Genomic DNA, 22,608 nt, shown 5'->3' with positions numbered 1-22,608 from the left:
AAAATGTGCTTGGGAGATGCCTTTAATCTTAGTGCTGGTTGGGAGACACAGACCAGGATTTGGCAGTCATGCAGGGCTGCCAGCAAATATTCACATTATCTTCTGAAGGTAACATTTGGGGACCCCGTACCACACCATAAGCTGCTTCATTTATGTTCCCACTACTGACAGGCTCCTTAGAGATTTGTCCCTTTGCCCCCTGGGTATGTGCCCTGCTCTTATGTACCAACATTGTAGCTAAATACATGTTCCCTTGATCCAAGTCTGGAACTAGGGGTGGGAAGCAGAGGCACGTGCCATGGGGACAGTTGGGGGGTAATAGCAAATGAGTGGGGGACATACAGCAGGTCCCATAGAAGAGAGGAGACTTTATACCTAGGGTTTGACAGTTGGTTTAGTCCGTTGGTTGGCTCTGTGTTGAATGTATATTCCCTCTGAGAGATTTCTTGCCAAATAACCTTTACTATAGTAAAAAAAAAAGAGGGGAAAAGGTTGGATGATGCCCCCCCAGACTAGCAGATGTGGCTCCTCTCCCTGATTTTAGTGAATTAGGAGAATTTTCCCATAAATGTGCCTTTAATATTAGTGCTGGTTGGCAGACACAGACCAGGATTTGGCAGTTATTCAGGGCTTAGACTGAGGCCCAATATCTGCTGGAACTGATACAAAGCTCAAGTTTAGGGGAAAATAGATCTCTGCCTTCCTCTGTATTATATAGCAAATATTAAGTGCTAAATTCATTAACTTGTCTTTATATTCTCTTTTCTATACAGATTGCTACAGCGCTTTTCCTGATTTTTGGACCGCGACTTCGGTGCTTCACACCTGCCTATTAACACCTGGGTTATTTTTTATTTTTTTTGGTTTCTCCATTGTTCAGTCAATTACATCTTTAGCTGAACAGTGTAAGAGAGAGCCAGGGGCTCCTTAGGGAGACCCCCCCTTGGGGTGCCCCAGCCTTGTGCCGCCCCCTATTTTTTGCCCCCCCACCGGAGAATCTTCTTTAAGAGGTAATCTTGCAAATTCAACTGATTCAGCACATGATTTCTTCTTCAGCGAGTCTGTCGTAAATTCACTTGGGGGGGGTCGGCTTTGTGCATATGAGCCCATACGGCTACTGTATATGGTATTTATAAGAAGCCAATTCATCAGCAGCATTAATAATGGGCTTTTATCATTGACTGGAACAATGTTTCATACAAATGGGAGAATATAGATAAGGAAATAAATAAATGGGTGGTTCACCTTTAATGTATATTTTAGTATGTTACAGGATGGCTACTTCTAAGCAACTTTTTCACTGGTCTTCATTAAATCTTTTCGATAGTTTTCTGACTCTTTCCGGCTTTCAATGGGTCACTGACCCCATCAAAAAACAAATGGTCTGTAAGGCTACACGTTTATTGTTATTGCTACTTTTCTTCAAAGCACATGGTTGCTAGAGTCATTTGGACCATAGCAACCACATGGCTGAAATTGCAAACTGGAGAGCTGCTGAAGAAAAAGTTCAATAACTCAAAAGCCACAATTAATAAAAAAAAACAAGTGCAAATTGTCTTAGAATATCACTATCTGCATCCTACTAAAAGTTCATTTAAAGGGGAACAACTCTTGACTTCATTTTGGCTGATTATGTCTATTTGTCCCTGTAGGTTTCAACGATGGACAAGGTGCAGAGAAAACCATCGCTTCTGGTAATGCCTCAGTGTAAAACAATCCTCTCTCATCTGAACTGGTGTTTCCCTTTCTCTCTTCTATATAAGCTCTCCTTAAGCAGCTGTCTGTCTGCACTGATTCTTATATATATATATATATATATATATATATATATATATATATATATATATATATATATATATATATAAAAATGGGAGCTGCCAAACCTTTTGCCTCTGTGCATGCAGAACTGACATCCAGGGAATCCAATCACGACGTTTATTTAATTTTCAGAATAAAATGCCCTTATTCCTGGCATGTTTGCCCCATAAAAACCCAAACCCTTTTCTGTCTCTTTTCTCCTCAGAGCCAGGCTGACTGTGAGCAGCATTTAGAGCCATTTAGTATTCTGTCCCTAATGCTCTTTCTTTTCACTTACAGACGCTGTACTCCGTCCTGAAGGACTTCAGGGGGGAACATACGGACTTTGAGGCCCTCGCCTCTTATTACGGTAAAATCCTATATTATTTATCAGTTCCTAAGGTTGTGCCATTCGTTTTATCATATGTGAATGCCTTTCCCCCTATAGCTCAGTATTTAACAGAAATGTGTTTTTCCTGCAGAACATCACTACCGGGTCGAATTCGGCGAGAACATCGTCCTGTAAGTAAACCATAAATGGACTTGGGAATCATTTGCTATTGCCCCAGGGGTAACTGCAAGGGCAATAAGGCTGGAAAATGTTTAATAAACATTCAGTGATATCTTTCGTTTTCAGAAAGCACTTCCTTCTTACGTGCGAAGTGGACCCGAGGATGAGGGCCAAGGAGAACATTATCCTGTACTGGAAAATGCTCAACTCACTGGTATGTAATGCAGAATTGATGTTTAGGTAAATAGGGAACAAATTATATTAGATTGCCAGCTCTTATCTCACACTGCTTCTTTCTTTATGTTACAGGAAGTGATCAAGAGGGAATATGCCGCCCTCAGGAAGTCTGCCAAGCTGCCTCCTGTAAGTGTCACTAGTATAATTATGGGAGAGGTTATTTTCACTGTGTGTCTCTATATAATGATCAAGAACATTATTATTCATTGTATCTGCCCTGGGGTCATCTAAAGTCATCCATCCAAGTGCCATTTTCACCAGCAACAAAAATGGGGTTATGCACAGACACTGCATAGAGTTTTATCACAAGCGACCACATGGCCACAATAATGGCATTGCTACAAAGAAGCGCTTAACATTGACTCTCTTCTTCCACAGGATCATCCAACTCGAGTCCAAAACCGGAGGCAGCAACTTGAGTATCTGCGGCTGGAGAATGTAAGTTCACCTGGGATCACTGTCCCTGATGCTTTTCTTGGGTTTTTTAAAAACTAGATACTGAACTTTGATTGGTCCATTGCAATCAGGACAACTGCACACGGGGTGATTTGGGTTTTTTTCTCCCTATGATGAGAAAAGGCTGAACAATATCACAATATCAGCTGCCGGCAGGGAATCCCACACCCTCACTGCCCTCAGCATATAAAGGTACTATTAGCAGCACATCTACAGGCTTAATCCTAACTGTCTCCTTTCTTTCCCCTTTGCTCCTATCCTTGTGCCTCCCATGCGCTCACAGACCATCAACCAACATCTTAACCAGCTGCACAACGAGTTTGTGAGAGAGCAGAAGCTACAGGAAGCTGCTGGGTATGTATTTTGCAATTAACACTTTCAATTACACTTACTGGCACATGGATACTGGTTCAAAAAATAGATGTTTTCTCGTACCTCTGGGTGCTTTGGCCATACTAATAGTAAATAGCACAGAAACTTGTTGAACTTTTTTAGGTCCCTACAACCATAGCATGTATTTCAGCATGTATCACTGGGTGAAGTCTAGCATGGAACTTACTCAGCTCAGTAACTGCCCAATGTGTTACAGTAGGGACAGGTGTGTAGCAGGCATAATGTTATTTCTTAGGTACAAGGCTATCTGGCTATTTTAATCCTCCAGTGATCAGAATTGTAGTTGCAATACTTTGGAAACAAATTACAATAATGACCTTTTTTTTTTTTTTACATTTTCTTCCCTTCAAACCTAGTAAGAAACAAAGTCCTGCAGCTGAAGAAGAGGAGGAGGATGGAGCCCCTGCAGCAGCAGCAGAAGAGGAAGCCCTTGCCTCAGAAGAGAATGAAGAGGAAGCAGAAGGAGCTCCAGCAGAAGACCATCAAGCCCCTGCAGTGGAGGAGAAGATGATGGAGGAGCAAGCTCCTGCAGAGGAAGACAAGGAAGAAGACGCTCCTGGAGCAGAAGAAGAGGGAGCTCCAACAAATGAAGAAGAAAAAGAAGAGGAAAGCGCTCCCGCTGAAGAACAGCAAGTTCCTGAAGAGGAGGAGAAAGAAGAGGGAGCGGAAGAAGGAGGTTCTGCAGAAGAACATAAAGCCCCTGCAGTGGAGGAGAAGAAGACGGAGGAGCAATCTCCTGCAGTGGAAGAAGAACAGGTAGGACCTCCTGAAGCAAATGAAGAGCCAACTCCTGCAGCGGAGGAGAAAGAAGAGGGAGCGGATGGAAAAGAAGAAGCTTCTGAGGTGGAAGAGATCATCAAAGATCCTCCGGTGGTGGAGAGGCCAACCCTGCGAAAACAGCTTAGGAAGGCCATCATGAAGAGGCTCCGGAGAGTATGGGTAATGTATCAATTTACTGACATTTACCCATTATCTAGAGATGCCTCATGTTGTCCAGTGCAGCTCCACTTTACTTCCTGCAGTTCTGTGCATTTTCAATCAGAACAATAAAAGGAAATCATACACCGTCTGATGAGCCCGCAGGCTGATTACTTTGAGGGCACCCCATAGACCGATGTTTGGCTGCCTTTAGGTTGTAAGAGGTTGCTGACAGAGATCGAAGTCTGCAGATAAAGTGTTGATTCTATAGCAGGCCAATAACAGGGGATGTAGGTAATGCTTATAGGGCTGCTGGACATCTGGCTTAGATATCCACCTTTGGAAATGGGTTGCTACTGGGTAATAGACTGGCACCAGGTGATCAAAGCATATAAAAGAATAAATGGCGCAGGCTCAGACTGAGTTTCATAATAGGCCAAGGCATTCCATGTGTAGAGAGAGAGACCCAAACAGTCCCCACAGGCCCAATGAATAGTGCGTTCTTAAAGCACGACCGAGCCTTTAATATCATAAAGAACCAAGTATTTGTCTTTATTCTTATGTCAACACTTTCTAAATCTTTTCTTTTCAGAATTCCACTCAAAGACTCACCTGCTGCTGCCGACCCAACACCATGGCCTAAATCCTTCCGGTTCTACCTCTCCCAAGGGCGTATGTCTGTGTGTCTGTCTGTCTGTGTGTTTGTGGGTTATGTACAGAAGGGAGTGTGGGAGTTATATACAAGAGTGGGTGAGGGGTTATGTACAGGAGGGAGAGTGAGGGGTTATGTACAGGAGTGAGGTAAGGGATTATGTACAGGAGGGAGAGTGAGGGGTTATGCACAAGAGGAAGGGTGGGAGTTATGTACAGGAGGAAGTGTGGGAGTTATATACAGGAGGGAGTGTGGGAGTTATGTACAGGAGTGGGGTAAGGGATTATGTACAGGAGGGAGAGTGAGGGGTTATGTACAGGAGGAATGGTGGGAGTTATATACAGGAGGGAGTGTGGGAGTTATGTACAGGAGTGGGGTAAGGGATTATGTACAGGAGGGAGAGTGAGGGGTTATGTACAGGAGTGGGGTGAGGGATTATGTACAGGAGGGAGAGTGAGGGGTTATGCACAGGAGGAAGGGTGGGAGTTATATACAGGAGGAAGTGTGGGAGTTATGTACAGGAGTGGGGTAAGGGATTATGTACAGGAGGGAGAGTGAGGGGTTATGTACAGGAGGAAGGGTGGGAGTTATATACAGGAGGAAGGGTCGGAGTTATGTACAGGAGGGAGGGTGGGGGTAGGAGTAATGATGGGGGGATATCTACAGTAGGGACGTTGAAGGGGGTGTGTATAGGTAAGGGTGTGTATAGGAGGGGTGGGGGTGCTTAGCATGATCCAGGGTGTAAAACCGACTGCCGTTTCTAGGAGTCAGGAAGGCATTTTTACCTTCAGTGCAGATTGGCCCTCATAGTACTCTAGGGTTTTTCTCCTTCCTCTGGATCATTGGTCGTTAGGGATGCCCCAATATAAATTAGCTATTAGTTTTAATAAATCCTGTGCTCCCCGCCAGGTTTCCCATTAAATATGTCTCAGCGTTTTTCTTTAATGCCTATGGTGAATATTGAGGGAAGGGGCTCCTGTGCCTCGTTCTACTAAGGACACATATTGATCTCCAATGATTGGAAGGAACTACAAAATTGCTTTACTCCATAGGCCACAATGTAAGCATTTCCATTCAAGTCCGTTGCCCCTTTCTTAATAATGGAATTCCATCCACTTCCCACCAGCCTATTTATACTATACCAGACATTTAGTATATGAAGGTGCTTGATATTGGGGAACGCCTATGCTGGATTTGTTTTTTGGTTACCACCCTCTTCAGGTTATGAGACATCCTTTTTGGGTGGGGGATTCCTGCTAAAGCGATGGAGGAGTATTATATTTCTTCTTGCCCCCACAATGACACCCTCCATTGTTTGCTATTCGAGCAAGAGCTTTGAGGGGTAATAAGGAAGGTAGGTGCAAGTTGGGCCAACCCTGCCACTGGACCCATGACCCCCCCCACTCAGTACCAAAGTTCACATGGACATGAACCTGGAACAGTAACTTTTGGTCAAGGTAGACTCTTTAAACAGTTACCTAACTCAACCTAAATCAAATGTATTAGTAGAACTTTTCTGCATTTCTGATGTGTAAATATGAGGCAGTAGGTTAAATCCTTTGGTCAAACACTAGCCGGTCCTAATAAAGGCAATGGCAAACGAGGAAATGTGTTGCCCACTGGAAATCTGTGCTACTGTCAGGAGAGAATATACTCATGAAATGACCTTCCCCTTCTTTAAATCTTAAATGTTAAAAAAACATTGGTGGCTTAGGGCCCTAAGAGTTCAAAACATTGGTGGCCTGGGGTCATAAGAGTTGAAAACATTGGTGACCTGGGGCTCTAAAAGGTAAAAACGTTGGTGACCTGGGGCCCTAAGAGTTAAAAACATTGGTGACCTGGGGACCTAAGAGTTAAAAACATTGGTGACCTGGGGCATAAGAGTTAAAAACATTGGTGGCCTGGGGCCCTAAGAGGTAAAAACATTGGCGGCAAGGTGCCATAAGAGTTAAAAACATTGGTGGCAAGGGGTCCTAATTGTTAAAAACATTGGTGGCAAGGAGCCCTAAGAGTTAAAAACATGGTGGCAAGGGGACCTAAGAGTTAAAAACATTGGTGGCAAGGGGCCCTAAGCGTTAAAAACATTGGTGGCAAGGGGCCCTAAGAGTTAAAAACATTGGTGGCATGGGGCCCTAAGAATTAAAAATATTGGAGGCCAGGGACCCCAAGAATTAAAAACATTGGTGGCAAGGGGCCCTAAGAGTTAAAAACATTGGTGGTAAGGGGCCCTAAGAATTAAAAACATTGGTGGCAAGGGGCCCTAAGAGTTAAAAACATTGGTGGCAAGGGGCCCTAAGTGTTAAAAACATTGGTGGCAAGGGACACAAAGAGTTTAAAACATTGGTGGCACGGGGGCCCTAAAAGTTAAAAATATTGGTGGCCTGGGGCCCTAAAAATTAAAAACATTGGTGGCCTGGGGCATAAAGAGCTAAAAACAATTGTGGAAAATACAAATATCCTTATCATCTACAGTGGGGGCATATTATCCCTTATTATACATGAGTGATACTCAGAGTTCCCTGTATAACTGAACCTGCAGCCTTCTGTCTCTTTATGGTAACAAAACCCCTCAATGACTTCTAATATCCTTATCATCTACAGTGGGGATACATTATCCTTTATAATACGAGTAATAAGCAGAGTTCCCTATATAAGTCTGCAGCCTTGTGCCTTTATATGGTCACAGAGCCCATCAGTGACATCTAGCATCCTTAATCCATATCATTTAAAGTAGGGGGCACATTATCCCTTATAATCAATCAGTGATAGTCCCCTGTATAACTCAGCCTGCAACCTTGTGCCTTTATATGGTTGTAGAACCCCAGTCCAGCCCCCAAGGCCCACCCCAGATCCACCCAAGCCTACACCACAGTAAAAAGGCCACATAGATATCAGTCTATCAAAACTAAACCCCTCCCACACAAGATTTATAAAAGCCATTATCGGTGGTTAAAACAAAAACATTGTTGGTCAGGGTCCCACATAAAAGTTTTACAAAAATCATTAGTGGCCAGCCCCCCCCCCCCATAAAAGTTTTTTAGGACCCCCTGTACAAGTTAAAAAAAAAATCATTATGGCCCCCTCTTTAAAGTTAAAAAGAAACATTGGTGGTCAGGGGCCCCACAGAATATTCAAAAAAAACATTGGTGGCCAGGGGCCTATATAGTATTAACGTAATCCATTGGTGGCCAGGGGTTTAATAAAATAAAAAAAACACATTTATGATCAGTGGAACTTACCTTAGACTCCTTTCCTTACTTTGGGTCCTTTCACGGCTTCAGGACTTCAACTTCGTGTCTTTTCATGAATTTGGGTCTTTTTGCAGCTTTGAAGAGCCCCCCACATGCTCTGTCATTTCAGGTACTGCAAAACCAACACATTTGCAGCATTCATTTGTGGGGCAAAGATAGAAAAAAGTATGTTCACCCCAGAAAACCATATATTTTCAGAAAGTGGACATTCCCCTGAATCCATATCGGGTATGCTTGTCTTTCTACTCCAAAGCACCAAGCTGCAACCCTTTCCTAAATTTGGAGATTTTGGTGACATTTACAAAAATCACCTCATAACTTCTACCTTGCAGCAAACAATTACAAACAATTAGGGTGACCTGACTGAAAACCACATCATTTTGTAAACTACACATTATGATGACTCCAAAATGGGTGATTATGTATTTCTGCTCCAAACTGTATAACTGCAAAGCAATGTAAGAAAAAAACACGAAAAAATCAAATACAATTATGCAAATCAGTAAAATAAAATAACTGATCCGATAGCGTGGTTAGTGGTCAGAATACTCAAGGCAAAAGTCACGGTATGAAATCAACAGCTTTAGGGGGGAAAAAAGGGAAATTATAAAAATGAAGAACTAAAAAACAAAAAGTGATCTGCGTTCCCTGTAAAATTCAGCCTGCAACTTTGTGCCTTTATATGGTCATAAAACCACTCCGTGACATACTGTGGAAGTACAGTAGCCCTTATAAAACATGAGTGGAACTCGGAGATCCCTGTATAATTCAGCCTGCAGACTTGAGACTTTTTATGGTCACAAAACCCCTAGGTGACATCTAATATCCTTATCATTTAAAGAAGGGGGTACATCATCACTTATAATATATGAGTGGTACTCAGAGTTCCCTGTACAACGTAGCCTACAGCCTTGTACCTTTATATGGTGATACAAGGCGTCAGTGACTTCTAATATCCATATTATTTCCAGTAACGTGGACGTTATCCCTTATAATAGATGTGTGATACCCACTGTTCCATGTATAATTCAGCCTGCAGCTTTGTGCTGTTATATAGTCACACAACCCCTCCGTGACATCTAATATCCTAATCATTTACAGTAGGGGGTACATTATCCCGTTAAACACACAAGTGATTCTCAGAGTCCCCTGTATAACTCAGTCTGCAGCCTTGTGCCTTTATAAGGTTAGAGAGCCTCTCGGTGACATCTAATATCCTTACAATTTACAGTGGGGCAACATTATCCCTTAAAATATGAGATACAAAGAGTTCCCCATATATATAACATCCTGCAACTTATGTCTTTATATGGTCAGAGAACCATATGTAGTGACATCTACTATCCTTATCATTAACAGTAGTGGGTACCATATCCCTTATACTGTATATAAGTCATATGATAAGTGATTATGGCTTAAAAGAGGGGTTACATTATCGCCTGTACTAGAAAAGTGATACTCAAAGTCCCCTGTATAACACAGCCCGCAGCCATGCACCTTTATATGGTCACAGAACTTCTCAATTACATCTAATATCCTTATTATTTATAGTGGGGGTACATTATCCCTTATAGTACATTACCATTTGTAATAAGGGGAACAGAATTCCTTTGCAGCTGAATTGTTGCCTCAGTTTCGAGAATCAATTCGCTTGCGGCAAAACCCGGAAATACACCACAATTTGTGTCTGGCAAATTTATTCGCCCATCTCTGTCCCTGTATAACTCAGCCCACAGCCTTGTTCCTTCATATAGTCACCAAACACAACCGAATTCTAATACCCTTATTGTTTAAAATGCAGGGTAAAATAATCCTTATAATACACAATTAGGGAGTACATTATTCCTTATAATACATGAGTGAGATTCGTAACAACTATGAAGCACAGATATAAAAAAAAAATGAAAGTACTCTAGGGTGCTAGCACTCACTACATATAATGTATTTGAGGTACCAACCGCCTCTTGGTGGTTTAAATATATTTATTGGGTGCCTGGACTCTCTGCCTCCCACTGTATATAATGTACTTTGGGGTTCAATGCCCCTCCCCACTTCCCTTTACATGTTTAGGTCCAGTACCCAAATGTGAATATGCAAATTGGGCTTTCGATTAGGTTTGATATTGAGCCAAATCTGAAAACTGACTGCACTTTTAGTCTCCTACCCTTAAAAATAGTTTGAACCCAACCTCAGTTACAGATCAACCGTAGACGCACTACTTCCCTCAACTGCTCTTATCTTAACATACTGAGATACCATGCAGTTTGTGCTTCCAATATTACTCTGTAATCAGTATTGGAATATACTAAGACTAATAACAGCTTATCTGTTGCAGCTGTCTTTTCTTCCCCATTAACAAAAAAAACCCCTATATCTGGGTCTTAACACCTTGTAAAGTGATAGACAGTCCCAACGACAGTAACACTAAACCAGTGACAATGAGGAATGAATGCATATTGGGAAATTGCTTAGCGTTGCATTGTTTCAGGAGTCAGAACCAGCAGTTCAGAGGACAGAAAGGGACAGTCAGATAGTAACAAACATTACCAACTACAGTGACACACGTCTACAAACCCTTTATATGGTCACAGAAGCCCTCAGTGGCTTCTTCTTGTAATTGAAACATTACCCTTATAATACATGAGTGATAATCAGAGTTCCCTGTAAAACTCAGCCTTTTGCCCCGTGTCATCATGTGGTCACACAACCCCTCAGTTACATCTAATATCCATATCATTTACAGTAGGGGCTTAATTATGCCTTATGATAAACGAGTGATCGTGGGAGTTCCCGGTTTAACTCAAACTCCATCCTTGAGCCTTTATAAAGTCACAGAACCTCTCAATGACTTCTAATATCCTCAATTTACAGTGAGGGACATTATCCCTTACAATACACGTGTGATGCTCAGAGTTCCTGGAATAACTCAGCCTGCAGCCTTGTGCCTTTATATGATCAGAGAACCCCTCATTTACAATAGGGGGTACAGTATATCTAATAATAGAGGAGTGATACTCAGAGTTCCCTGTATAACACAGCCTTGTGCCTTTTAGGGTCACAGAACCCCTCAGTGACATCGAATATCCTTATAATTGTACAGTAGGGGGTACATTACCTCTTATAATACAATAGTGGTACTCAAGAGTACGCAGTATAACCCCGCCTATAGCCTTGTGCTTTCACAGTCAAAGACATCTAATACTCTTATCATTTACAGTAGGGAGAAGCTTATCCCTTATAATCAATGAGTGATAGTCCCCTATATAACTCCTGCAGCCCTGTGCCTTTACATGGTCACAGAACCCCTTAGTGACTTCTAATATCCTTACAATTTACAGTGGGGATTAATTATACCTTATAATACATGTGTGATCATCCCCTGTATAACTCAGCCTGCAGCCTGGACATGGACCCCTGCTGCAAATCCCTCTGCTCACAATGTCCCCTCCCCTGGCAGTGCATACCTTCTTCAGTACGCGCCATTTCTTCATGCTGCGGTTGGGGGAGGCGATCAGCAAGGAGGCTCTGCCAGCAGTGAGCGGGTCTGGGTTGGCGGGGCCCATGAGGGCTGTTGGCCCACCGGCCCAGTTAATATCCATATCATTTACAGTAGGGGTACATTACCTTGTGATTCTCAGAGTCCCCTGTATAACTCAGCCTACAGCCTTTATATGGTCACAGAACCACTCAGTATCTAGTATCCTTATAATTTACAGTAGGAGGTACAATATCCATTATAATACATAAGTGACAATTCTTTGTTCAACTCAGCCTGTAACTGTGTGCCTTTATATGGTCACAGAACCCGTCAGTGACTTCTAATATTTTTAGCATTTGCAGTGGGGGGTGCATTAAACCTTATAATACATGAGCAATACTCAGAGATCCCTGTATAACTTAGCCTGAAGCCTTGTGCCTTTATATGGTCACAGAACCCCTCTGTGAATGCTAATATCCTTATCATTTACACAAGGGGTACAGTATCCCTTATAATCAATGAATGATGAACCCTGTATAACTGAACCTGCAGCCCTGTGCCTCTATATGGTCATAGAACACCTCAGTGAAATCTAAATTCCTTATCAAGTAACGCAAGAGAAACATTATCCCGTATAATAAATGAGTGATACGCAAAGATCCCTGCGTAGGAATATCCTTTTAATATCCTAATTTATAGTGGGTGTATAATATCCCTTATATTTTCCATGCAGCCTTGTGCCTTTATATAGTCACAGAACAGTAGTTCACAGTAGAGGTTTCATTATCCCTTATAAAAAATGAGTGAACATCAAGAGTTCCCTGTATAATAAAACATGCAGCCTTGTGCTTTTATATGGTATCAGAACCACTCAGTGACTTCCTTATCCTTATAATTTATAGTATGGGGTACATTATCCCTTATAATACATGAGACATGTTTAGAGACCCTTGTATAACTCAGCCTACAGCCTTGTGCTTTTATATGGTCTCATTAGGCCTACATTATCACATATAATACATACATGATAGTCCCCTGTATAACACAGCCTGCAGCCTTCTGTCTTTATGTGGTCTCATATGCCTATGTGACTTCTAATTGTCTTACAATTTACAGTAGGGGGTACAGTATCCTTTACAGGACATGAGTGATCGTTCCCTGACTAACTCAGCCTGCAGCCAATATGCCTTTATATAAATATGACAGCATAAGTATTCCCTTGGCTAAGCACAATTCAGCAGGAACAGTCCCCAAGTTTGCTCATAGCCTGTACAGAGAGATACCATAAAACTATGGTAGAATAAGTGTTCCCCTGTACTATGCTTTATTCAGTAGGAACAGCCCCCTAAGTTTGCTTGTACACCGAGTTTCCAAAAACCTATGGAAGCATAGGAATTCCTCTGTACTATAAGCACAATGACTGCAGGAACACTCCATAAGTTTTTTCTTAGCCTGTATAGAGAGATCCCATAAAACTAGGGCAGCATAGCTATTCCCCTGTACTAAACACAATTCAGCAGGAACAGTCCCTAAGTTTGCTCTTAGCCTGTACAGAGAGATCCCATAAAACTATGGCAGCATAGGTATTCCCATATAATAAGCACTATTCAGCAGGAACGGTCCTAAATTGGGTCATAGCCTGTACAGAGAGATACCAGAAAACTAGAACAGCATCGGAATTTTCCTATACTAAGAACAATTCAACAGGAACAGCACCCTAAGCTTGCTCATAACCTGTACAGAGAGACACCATAAAACTGTGGCAGCATAAGTATTCCCCTGCACTAATTACAATTCAGCAGAAACAGCCGATAAATTTGCTCATAGCCTGTACAAAATATACCATATAACTAAGGCAGCAAAGGTGGTCCCCTGGACTAAGCACAATTCAGCAGGAACAGCCCTTAAGTTTGATCAAAGCCTGTACAAAATAGACCATACAACTAAGGCAGCAAAGGCATTCCCTGTACTAAGCACAATTAAGGAACTGTCCCTAAAGTTTATTCGTAGCCTGTTCAGAGAGATCCCATAAAAGTAGGGCAGCATGATTACTCCTCTGTACTAAGCACAATTCAGCAGGAACAGTCCCCCAAATTTTGTTCATATCCTGTTCAGAAGATCCCATAAAAGTAGGGCAGCATGGGTATTCCTCCGTCCTAAGCCAAATTCAACAGGAACAGTCGGCAAAGTTTGTTCATAGTCTGTACAGAGAGATTCCATAAAACAAGGTAGCATGGGTATTGCCCTGTACTAAGCCCAATTCAGCAGGAACAGTCCCTAAGTTTGATCATAGCCTGCAAAGAGAGATACTATAAAACTATGGCAGCATTGATATTCCTCTGTACTAAACAAAATGAAGCTGGAAAAGTCCCTAAGTTTGTTCATAGCCTGTACAGAGAGATACCATACAACTATGGAAGCATAGGTATTCCCCTGTACTAAGCACAATTCAGCAGGAACTGCCCCCTATGTTTGCTCATAGCCTGTACAGAGAGATCCCATAAGACTATGCCAGGATAGGTATTCGCAAGTAGTAAGTACAATTAAGCAGGAACTGTTCCTAAGTTTGCTCATAGCTTGTACGTAGAGATCCCATAAAACAATCTCTCCCTACTATACCTGCTATCTCATAGCCACAGTCCCTTCCCAGAGACTATTTTCCCACTGTTACTATAGGCACCACATCTACCTACTATAGCTGCAATACCACAGTCACACTCCCTTCCCAAATGTGTTGCAAGGACCCCCACTGCAGACAGGGGTGATCCTGGCCCCTCCGCTGCCTGAGGCAGCAGCAGTTGCTGCTGCCCCCCCTCCCCCGGAAATTCGCTCTTAAAGTACCAGGAGCAGCATTTTTGCTGCCCCTGGCACCTAGTGGGGCGCTGCCGCCTGAGGCAACAGCCTCAACTCGCCTCATTGGCGAAGCACCCCTGACTGCAGATGCAAGCTGAAGAGTAGAACATGTAGATGGCTTTTAATCTGACATATAGGGGCAGATTTATCAAGGGTCCAATTTCGAAGTGGAAAATACTTCGAAATTCGACCATCTAATTTAAATACTTCGACTTTCGAATATCGAAGTCGAAGTTTTTTGATCGAATCTGGCTATCCTGCGGTCGAAATAAAATCGTTCGATCGAACGATTAAATTGTTCGAATCGAACGTTTCGAAGGATTTCAGCGATCGATGGAAGGATTTTACTTCAACAACAATTGAAACTGAAAAAAAGTGTTTGGAAGGTAATCAACCTCTTTAAGTATATGACACCAGCTAAACAAAAACGGTTCACTGGTCCATATCCATCACCACTGACCCCAATAAGAAACAACACTGACTACTTACCTGGGATTGAAGATAAGGGATACAAAAATGCTTTTGGGCTCCAGAATCTTCATTCGAGGCACCTGCTAGGCATGGAAAAAAGACCAGATCCCCATGTTCCTAAAAAAACAAAGAAAAGCGGTGAGTTGGGGACAAGTGGAGATACCGACAGCTGAAACATTACATGACATCTATATCAATAGGAAATACTGTGTGTAGACCACTAACCAGCTTTGAAACATATAGCACTTTAAATACACCGACACAAACTCTCTCTCTGACGTACAAGGTCTTGTTGGAACACAAACACCCCAACTTACCGGACTATTCCAAATAATCACAAAATGCTCAATAAGCAATAAATACCAAGAACAATGAGAACCACCATCTCTACCCACTATTTAAGATAAGGAAGGGACCCCCTACAAGCAAAGGACACCCCAGTTCTACCAGACTGAGCAACAGCAGCAGCACTGATTGGAACCATGGCTGATGAATGAATGGACCCAACAGATATGGCAGCGCAGTAACTGCACTGACTCAATAGGCCACACATACAAAGCAATGCTCTGTGTACTTAATAGGCTGTGTATGTGCTGCACATCTAATTAGAAATAAATGCCATATAAACCTCACTCATCAAAAGGGAACACTTTCCCTTTAAGAGCAGGGAACAGAGGTGACCTGGCAATGTTACAGTTAGTTCAGTCCGTTGGTTGGCCCTGTGGCGAGAGGTAAGACTACTATCCTTCTGGGAGATTTTTTGCCAAAAAATCTTTATTTTAGTGGAAAAAGAGGAGGGAATTTGGCCGATGTCCCCCACAGACCAGCAGGTGTTGCGCCTCTCACTGATTTTAGTGAATTTGGATATTTTTCCCCTAAAATGTGCTTGGGAGATGCCTTTAATCTTAGTGCTGGTTGGGAGACACAGACCAGGATTTGGCAGTCATGCAGGGCTGCCAGCAAATATTCACATTATCTTCTGAAGGTAACATTTGGGGACCCCGTACCACACCATAAGCTGCTTCATTTATGTTCCCACTACTGACAGGCTCCTTAGAGATTTGTCCCTTTGCCCCCTGGGTATGTGCCCTGCTCTTATGTACCAACATTGTAGCTAAATACATGTTCCCTTGATCCAAGTCTGGAACTAGGGGTGGGAAGCAGAGGCACGTGCCATGGGGACAGTTGGGGGGTAATAGCAAATGAGTGGGGGACATACAGCAGGTCCCATAGAAGAGAGGAGACTTTATACCTAGGGTTTGACAGTTGGTTTAGTCCGTTGGTTGGCTCTGTGTTGAATGTATATTCCCTCTGAGAGATTTCTTGCCAAATAACCTTTACTATAGTAAAAAAAAAGAGGGGAAAAGGTTGGATGATGCCCCCCCAGACTAGCAGATGTGGCTCCTCTCCCTGATTTTAGTGAATTAGGAGAATTTTCCCATAAATGTGCCTTTAATATTAGTGCTGGTTGGCAGACACAGACCAGGATTTGGCAGTTATTCAGGGCTTAGACTGAGGCCCAATATCTGCTGGAACTGATACAAAGCTCAAGTTTAGGGGAAAATAGATCTCTGCCTTCCTCTGTATTATATAGCAAATATTAAGTGCTAAATTCATTAACTTGCCTTTATATTCTCTTTTCTATACAGATTGCTACAGTGCTTTTCCTGAATTTTGGACCGCGACTTCGGTGCTTCACACCTGCCTATTAACACCTGGGTTATTATTTTTTTTTTTTGGTTTCTCCATTGTTCAGTCAATTACATCTTTAGCTGAACAGTGTAAGAGAGAGCCAGGGGCTCCTTAGGGAGACCCCCCCTTGGGGTGCCCCGGCCTTGTGCCGCCCCCTATTTTTTCCCCCCCACCGGAGAATCTTCTTTAAGAGGTAATCTTGCAAATTCAACTGATTCAGCACATGATTTCTTCTTCAGCGAGTCTGTCGTAAATTCACTTGGGGGGGGTCGGCTTTGTGCATATGAGCCCATACGGCTACTGTATATGGTATTTATAAGAAGCCAATTCATCAGCAGCATTAATAATGGGCTTTTATCATTGACTGGAACAATGTTTCATACAAATGGGAGAATATAGATAAGGAAATAAATAAATGGCTGGTTCACCTTTAATGTATATTTTAGTATGTTACAGGATGGCTACTTCTAAGCAACTTTTTCACTGGTCTTCATTAAATGTTTTCGATAGTTTTCTGACTCTTTCCGGCTTTCAATGGGTCACTGACCCCATCAAAAAACAAATGGTCTGTAAGGCTACACGTTTATTGTTATTACTACTTTTCTTCAAAGCACATGGTTGCTAGAGTCATTTGGACCATAGCAACCACATGGCTAAAATTGCAAACTGGAGAGCTGCTGAAGAAAAAGTTCAATAACTCAAAAGCCACAAATAATAAAAAAAGGAAAACCAAGTGCAAATTGTCTTAGAATATCACTATCTGCATCCTACTAAAAGTTCATTTAAAGGGGAACAACTCTTGACTTCATTTTGGCTGATTATGTCTATTTCTCCCTGTAGGTTTCAACGATGGACAAGGTGCAGAGAAAACCATCGCTTCTGGTAATGCCTCAGTGTAAAACAATCCTCTCTCATCTGAACTGGTGTTTCCCTTTCTCTCTTCTATATAAGCTCTCCTTAAGCAGCTGTCTGTCTGCACTGATTCTTATATATATATATATATATATATAAATGGGAGCTGCCAAACCTTTTGCCTCTGTGCATGCAGAACTGACATCCAGGGAATCCAATCACTACGTTTATTTAATTTTCAGAATAAAATGCCCTTATTCCTGGCATGTTTGCCCCATAAAAACCCAAACCCTTTTCTGTCTCTTTTCTCCTCAGAGCCAGGCTGACTGTGAGCAGCATTTAGAGCCATTTAGTATTCTGTCCCTAATGCTCTTTCTTTTCACTTATAGACGCTGTACTCCGTCCTGAAGGACTTCAGGGGGGAACATACGGACTTTGAGGCCCTCGCCTCTTATTACGGTAAAATCCTATATTATTTATCAGTTCCTAAGGTTGTGCCATTCGTTTTATCATATGTGAATGCCTTTCCCCCTATAGCTCATTATTTAACAGAAATGTGTTTTTCCTGCAGAACATCACTACCGGGTTGAATTCGGCGAGAACATCGTCCTGTAAGTAAACCATAAATGGACTTGGGAATCATTTGCTATTGCCCCAGGGGTAACTGCAAGGGCAATAAGGCTGGAAAATGTTTAATAAACATTCAGTGATATCTTTCGTTTTCAGAAAGCACTTCCTTCTTACGTGCGAAGTGGACCCGAGGATGAGGGCCAAGGAGAACATTATCCTGTACTGGAAAATGCTCAACTCACTGGTATGTAATACAGAATTGATGTTTAGGTAAATAGGGAACAAATTATATTAGATTGCCAGCTCTTATCTCACACTGCTTCTTTCTTTATGTTACAGGAAGTGATCAAGAGGGAATATGCCGCCCTCAGGAAGTCTGCCAAGCTGCTCCTGTAAGTGTCACTAGTATTATTATGGGAGAGGTTATTTTCACTGTGTGTCTCTATAATAATCAAGAACATTATTATTCATTGTATCTGCCCTGGGGTCATCTAAAGTCACCCATCCAAGTGCCATTTTCACCAGCAACAAAAATGGGGTTATGCACAGACACTGCATAGAGTTTTATCACAAGCGGCCACATGGCCACAATAATGGCATTGCTACAAAGAAGCGCTTAACATTGACTCTCTTCTTCCACAGGATCATCCAACTCGAGTCCAAAACCGGAGGCAGCAACTTGAGTATCTGCGGCTGGAGAATGTAAGTTCACCTGGGATCACTGTCCCTGATGCTTTTCTTGGGTTTTTTAACAACTAGATACTGAACTTTGATTGGTCCATTGTAATCAGGACAACTGCACACGGGTGATTTGGGTTTTTTTCTCCCTATGATGAGAAAAGGCTGAACAATATCACATCATCAGCTGCCGGCAGGGAATCCCACACCATCACTGCCCTCAGCATATAAAGGTACTATTAGCAGCACATCTACAGGCTTAATCCTAACTGTCTCCTTTCTTTCCCCTTTGCTCCTATCCTTGTGCCTCCCATGTGCTCACAGACCATCAACCAACACCTTAACCAGCTGCACAACGAGTTTGTGAGAGAGCAGAAGCTACAGGAAGCTGCTGGGTATGTATTTTGCAATTAACACTTTCAATTACACTTACTGGCACATGGATACTGGTTCAAAAAATAGATGTTTTCTCGTACCTCTGGGTGCTTTGGCCATACTAATAGTAAATAGCACAGAAACTTGTTGAACTTTTTTAGGTCCCTACAATCATAGCATGTATTTCAGCATGTATCACTGGGTGAAGTCTAGCATGGAACTTACTCAGCTCAGTAACTGCCCAATGTGTTACAGTAGGGACAGGTGTGTAGCAGGCATAATGTTATTTCTTAGGTACAAGGCTATCTGGCTATTTTAATCCTCCAGTGATCAGAATTGTAGTTGCAATACTTTGGAAACAAATTACAATAATGACCCATTTTTTTTTTTACATTTTCTTCCCTTCAAACCTAGTAAGAAACAAAGTCCTGCAGCTGAAGAAGAGGAGGAGGATGGAGCCCCTGCAGCAGCAGCAGAAGAGGAAGCCCTTGCCTCAGAAGAGAACGAAGAGGAAGCAGAAGGAGCTCCAGCAGAAGACCATCAAGCCCCTGCAGTGGAGGAGATGATGATGGAGGAGCAAGCTCCTGCAGAGGAAGACAAGGAAGAAGACGCTCCTGGAGCAGAAGAAGAGGAAGCTCCAACAAATGAAGAAAAAGAAGAGGAAAGCGCTCCCGCTGAAGAACAGCAAGTTCCTGAAGAGGAGGAGAAAGAAGAGGGAGCGGAAGAAGGAGGTTCTGCAAAAGAACATCAAGCCCCTGCAGTGGAGGAGAAGAAGACGGAGGAGCAATCTCCTGCAGTGGAAGAAGAACAGGTAGGACCTCCTGAAGCAAATGAAGAGCCAACACCTGCAGCGGAGGAGAAAGAAGAGGGAGCGGATGGAAAAGAAGAAGCTTCTGAGGTGGAAGAGATCATCAAAGATCCTCCGGTGGTGGAGAGGCCATCCCTGCGAAAACAGCTTAGGAAGGCCATCATGAAGAGGCTCCGGAGAGTATGGGTAATGTATCAATTTACTGACATTTACCCATTATCTAGAGATGCCTCATGTTGTCCAGTGCAGCTCCACTTTACTTCCTGCAGTTCTGTGCATTTTCAATCAGAACAATAAAAGGAAATCATAACACCGTCTGATGAGCCCGCAGGCTGATTACTTTGAGGGCACCCCATAGACCAATGTTTGGCTGCCTTTAGGTTGTAAGAGGTTGCTGACAGAGACGAAGTCTGCAGATAAAGTGTTGATTCTATAGCAGGCCAATAACAGGGGAGGTAGGTAATGCTTATAGGGCTGCTGGACATCTGGCTTAGATATCCACCTTTGGAAAATTGGTGTTGCTACTGGGTAATAAGACTGGCACCAGGTGATCAAAGCATATTAAAAGAATACAGATGGCGCAGCTCAGGATTGAGATTCATATTAGGCCAAGGATTCCATGTGTAGAGAGGACCCAAACAGTCTCCACAGCCCAATGAATAGTTTGCGTTCTTAAAGCACGGACCGAGGCCTTTAATATCATTAAAAACCAAGTATTTGTCTTTATTCTTATGTCAACACTTTCAAAGATCATTTTCTTTTCAGCATATCCCACTCAAAGACTCACCTGCTCTGCTGCCGCACCCAACAGCCATGGCCCTAAATCCTTCCGGTTCTAACCTCTTCCCAAGGGCGTATTGTCTGTGTTGGTCTGGTCTGTGTGATTGTGGTTATGTACAGAAGCGGAGTGTGGGATTATATACAAGAGTGGTGAGAGGTTATTACAGGAGGGGAGTGAGTGTTATGTACAGGAGATGGTGAGGGATTATGTTACAGGAGGGAGAGTTGAGGGGTTATGCACAGGAGAAGGGTGGGAGTTATATACAGGAGAAGTGTGGAAGTTATGTCAGGAGTGAGGTAGGATTATTGTACAGGAGGGAGGAGTGATGGGGTTATGCACAGGAGGGAGAGTGCAGGGTTTATGACACAGAGGAAGCGGTGGGAGTATATATACAGGACAGCGGAAGGTGGGATTATGACAGAGGAAGATGTTGGGAGTTATGTACAGGAGTTGAGGTAAGGGATTATGTACAGGAGGTATATAAAATTGGAGCGGGTTATGCACAGGAGGAGAGTGAGGCGGTTAATGCACAGGAGGAAGGAATGGGAGTTATATACACGGAAGTGTGGCGAGTTATTACAGGAGTGGGTAAGGGATATGGTACAGGAGGGAGGAGACGTGAGGTTATGTACAGGAGAAGTTGGTGGGAGTTTTTGTACAGGAGGGAGGGTGGGGGTAGGAGTATCGATGGGCGAAATCTACAGTAGGGAGGTTTAAGGAGTGTGCTATAGGTAAGGGTGCCTTGGTATAGGAGGGGTGTTTGCCTAAGCATGATCCAGGGTTGTAAAACCGCACTGCCGGTCTAGGCTAGTCAGGAAGGCATTTTTACCTTTCAGTGCAGATTCTCTCTCTATCTCTAGGTTTTTCTCCTTCCTCTGGATCATGTCGTGGCGTACACATCACCGCACCGTACCATGGTACTTTCTTCAATTAAAGACGAATATCTATTAAGCAACAACTTAATCGCGTGTGCGGCGCGCGCGCGCGAGGAAAACGCGCGTGCCACAATCTACTCGTACGTGAGATGCCACCTCGCAGCAGACCGTATCACCAGCAACGTATAGCGCGTGTACTATATATACAAATACCCATAGCGCTTCTGCCGGTGCATAAATCAATCCTTATCTACACCGACGATACTATATGACGCTATTCTCCGACCGACCAGCACACAACACAATGATCTATGGGAGAAACCTCCAGCATAGCGCACTTATGCTTGAGAGGGTATCAGTTCATGTGTGCGCAACGTATATCTAGTATTCTCTCGCTTATATCGCAGAGCATTGGAATTCCATCCACTTCCCACCAGCTCTATCTTATACTATACCAGACATTTAGTATATGAATGTGCTTGATAAGTTGGGGAACGCCTATGCTGGATTTGTTTTGGTTACCACTCTACTCCAGGTTATGAGACATCCTTTATGGAGTGGGATTCCCGCTAAAGCGATGGAGGAGTATTATAATTTTCTTCTTGCCCCCAACAATGACACCCCCATTTGTTTGCTAATCTTCGAGCAAGAAGCTTTGAGCGGGTAATAAGGAAGGTGCAGTTGGGCCACACCCTGCGCACTGGACCATGACCCACCCCCACTCATAACCCAAGTTCACATGGACATGAACCTGGAACAGAACTTTTGCTCAAGGTAGTTCTTTAAACAGTACCTAACTGCAACCTAAATCAAATGTATCTAGTGGAACTTTCTTGCATTTCTGATGGTGTAAATATAAGGCAGTAGGTTAAATCCTTTGGTCAAAAAACTAGCCGGTCCTAATAAAGGCAATGCAAATGAGGAAATGTCGTTGCCCAACTGGAAATCTGTTATCTCTCC

The 22,608-nt window shown here is 42.9% G+C and overlaps 1 protein-coding gene across 2 annotated transcripts; it reads left to right on the top strand.

Moving 5' to 3' along the window:
• Nucleotides 1–1,575: 1,575 nt before the first annotated feature.
• Nucleotides 1,576–5,140, top strand: LOC121396476 (cilia- and flagella-associated protein 251-like). Of its 2 annotated transcripts, XM_041571398.1 has the most exons (9): nt 1,576–1,694; nt 2,098–2,167; nt 2,280–2,319; nt 2,435–2,522; nt 2,618–2,671; nt 2,924–2,983; nt 3,285–3,355; nt 3,751–4,333; nt 4,905–5,140. In XM_041571398.1, exons 1-9 carry the CDS (start codon nt 1,662–1,664, stop codon nt 4,953–4,955), a joined length of 1,050 nt encoding a protein of 349 aa, XP_041427332.1. In that variant the 5' UTR covers nt 1,576–1,661; the 3' UTR covers nt 4,956–5,140. The 2 variants fall into 2 exon arrangements, with proteins under 2 accessions (XP_041427332.1, XP_041427331.1); XM_041571397.1 differs by lacking the exon at nt 4,905–5,140 and having other exon boundaries at nt 3,751–4,898.
• Nucleotides 5,141–22,608: the final 17,468 nt, after the last annotated feature.

The sequence above is a fragment of the Xenopus laevis genome, chromosome 7S (genome assembly GCF_017654675.1).
Source record: "Xenopus laevis strain J_2021 chromosome 7S, Xenopus_laevis_v10.1, whole genome shotgun sequence".
Classification (NCBI taxonomy): Eukaryota; Metazoa; Chordata; class Amphibia; order Anura; family Pipidae; genus Xenopus; species Xenopus laevis.
The sequence above is the reverse complement of the archived record's forward strand: the minus strand, read 5'-3'. Positions and strand labels throughout refer to the sequence as shown.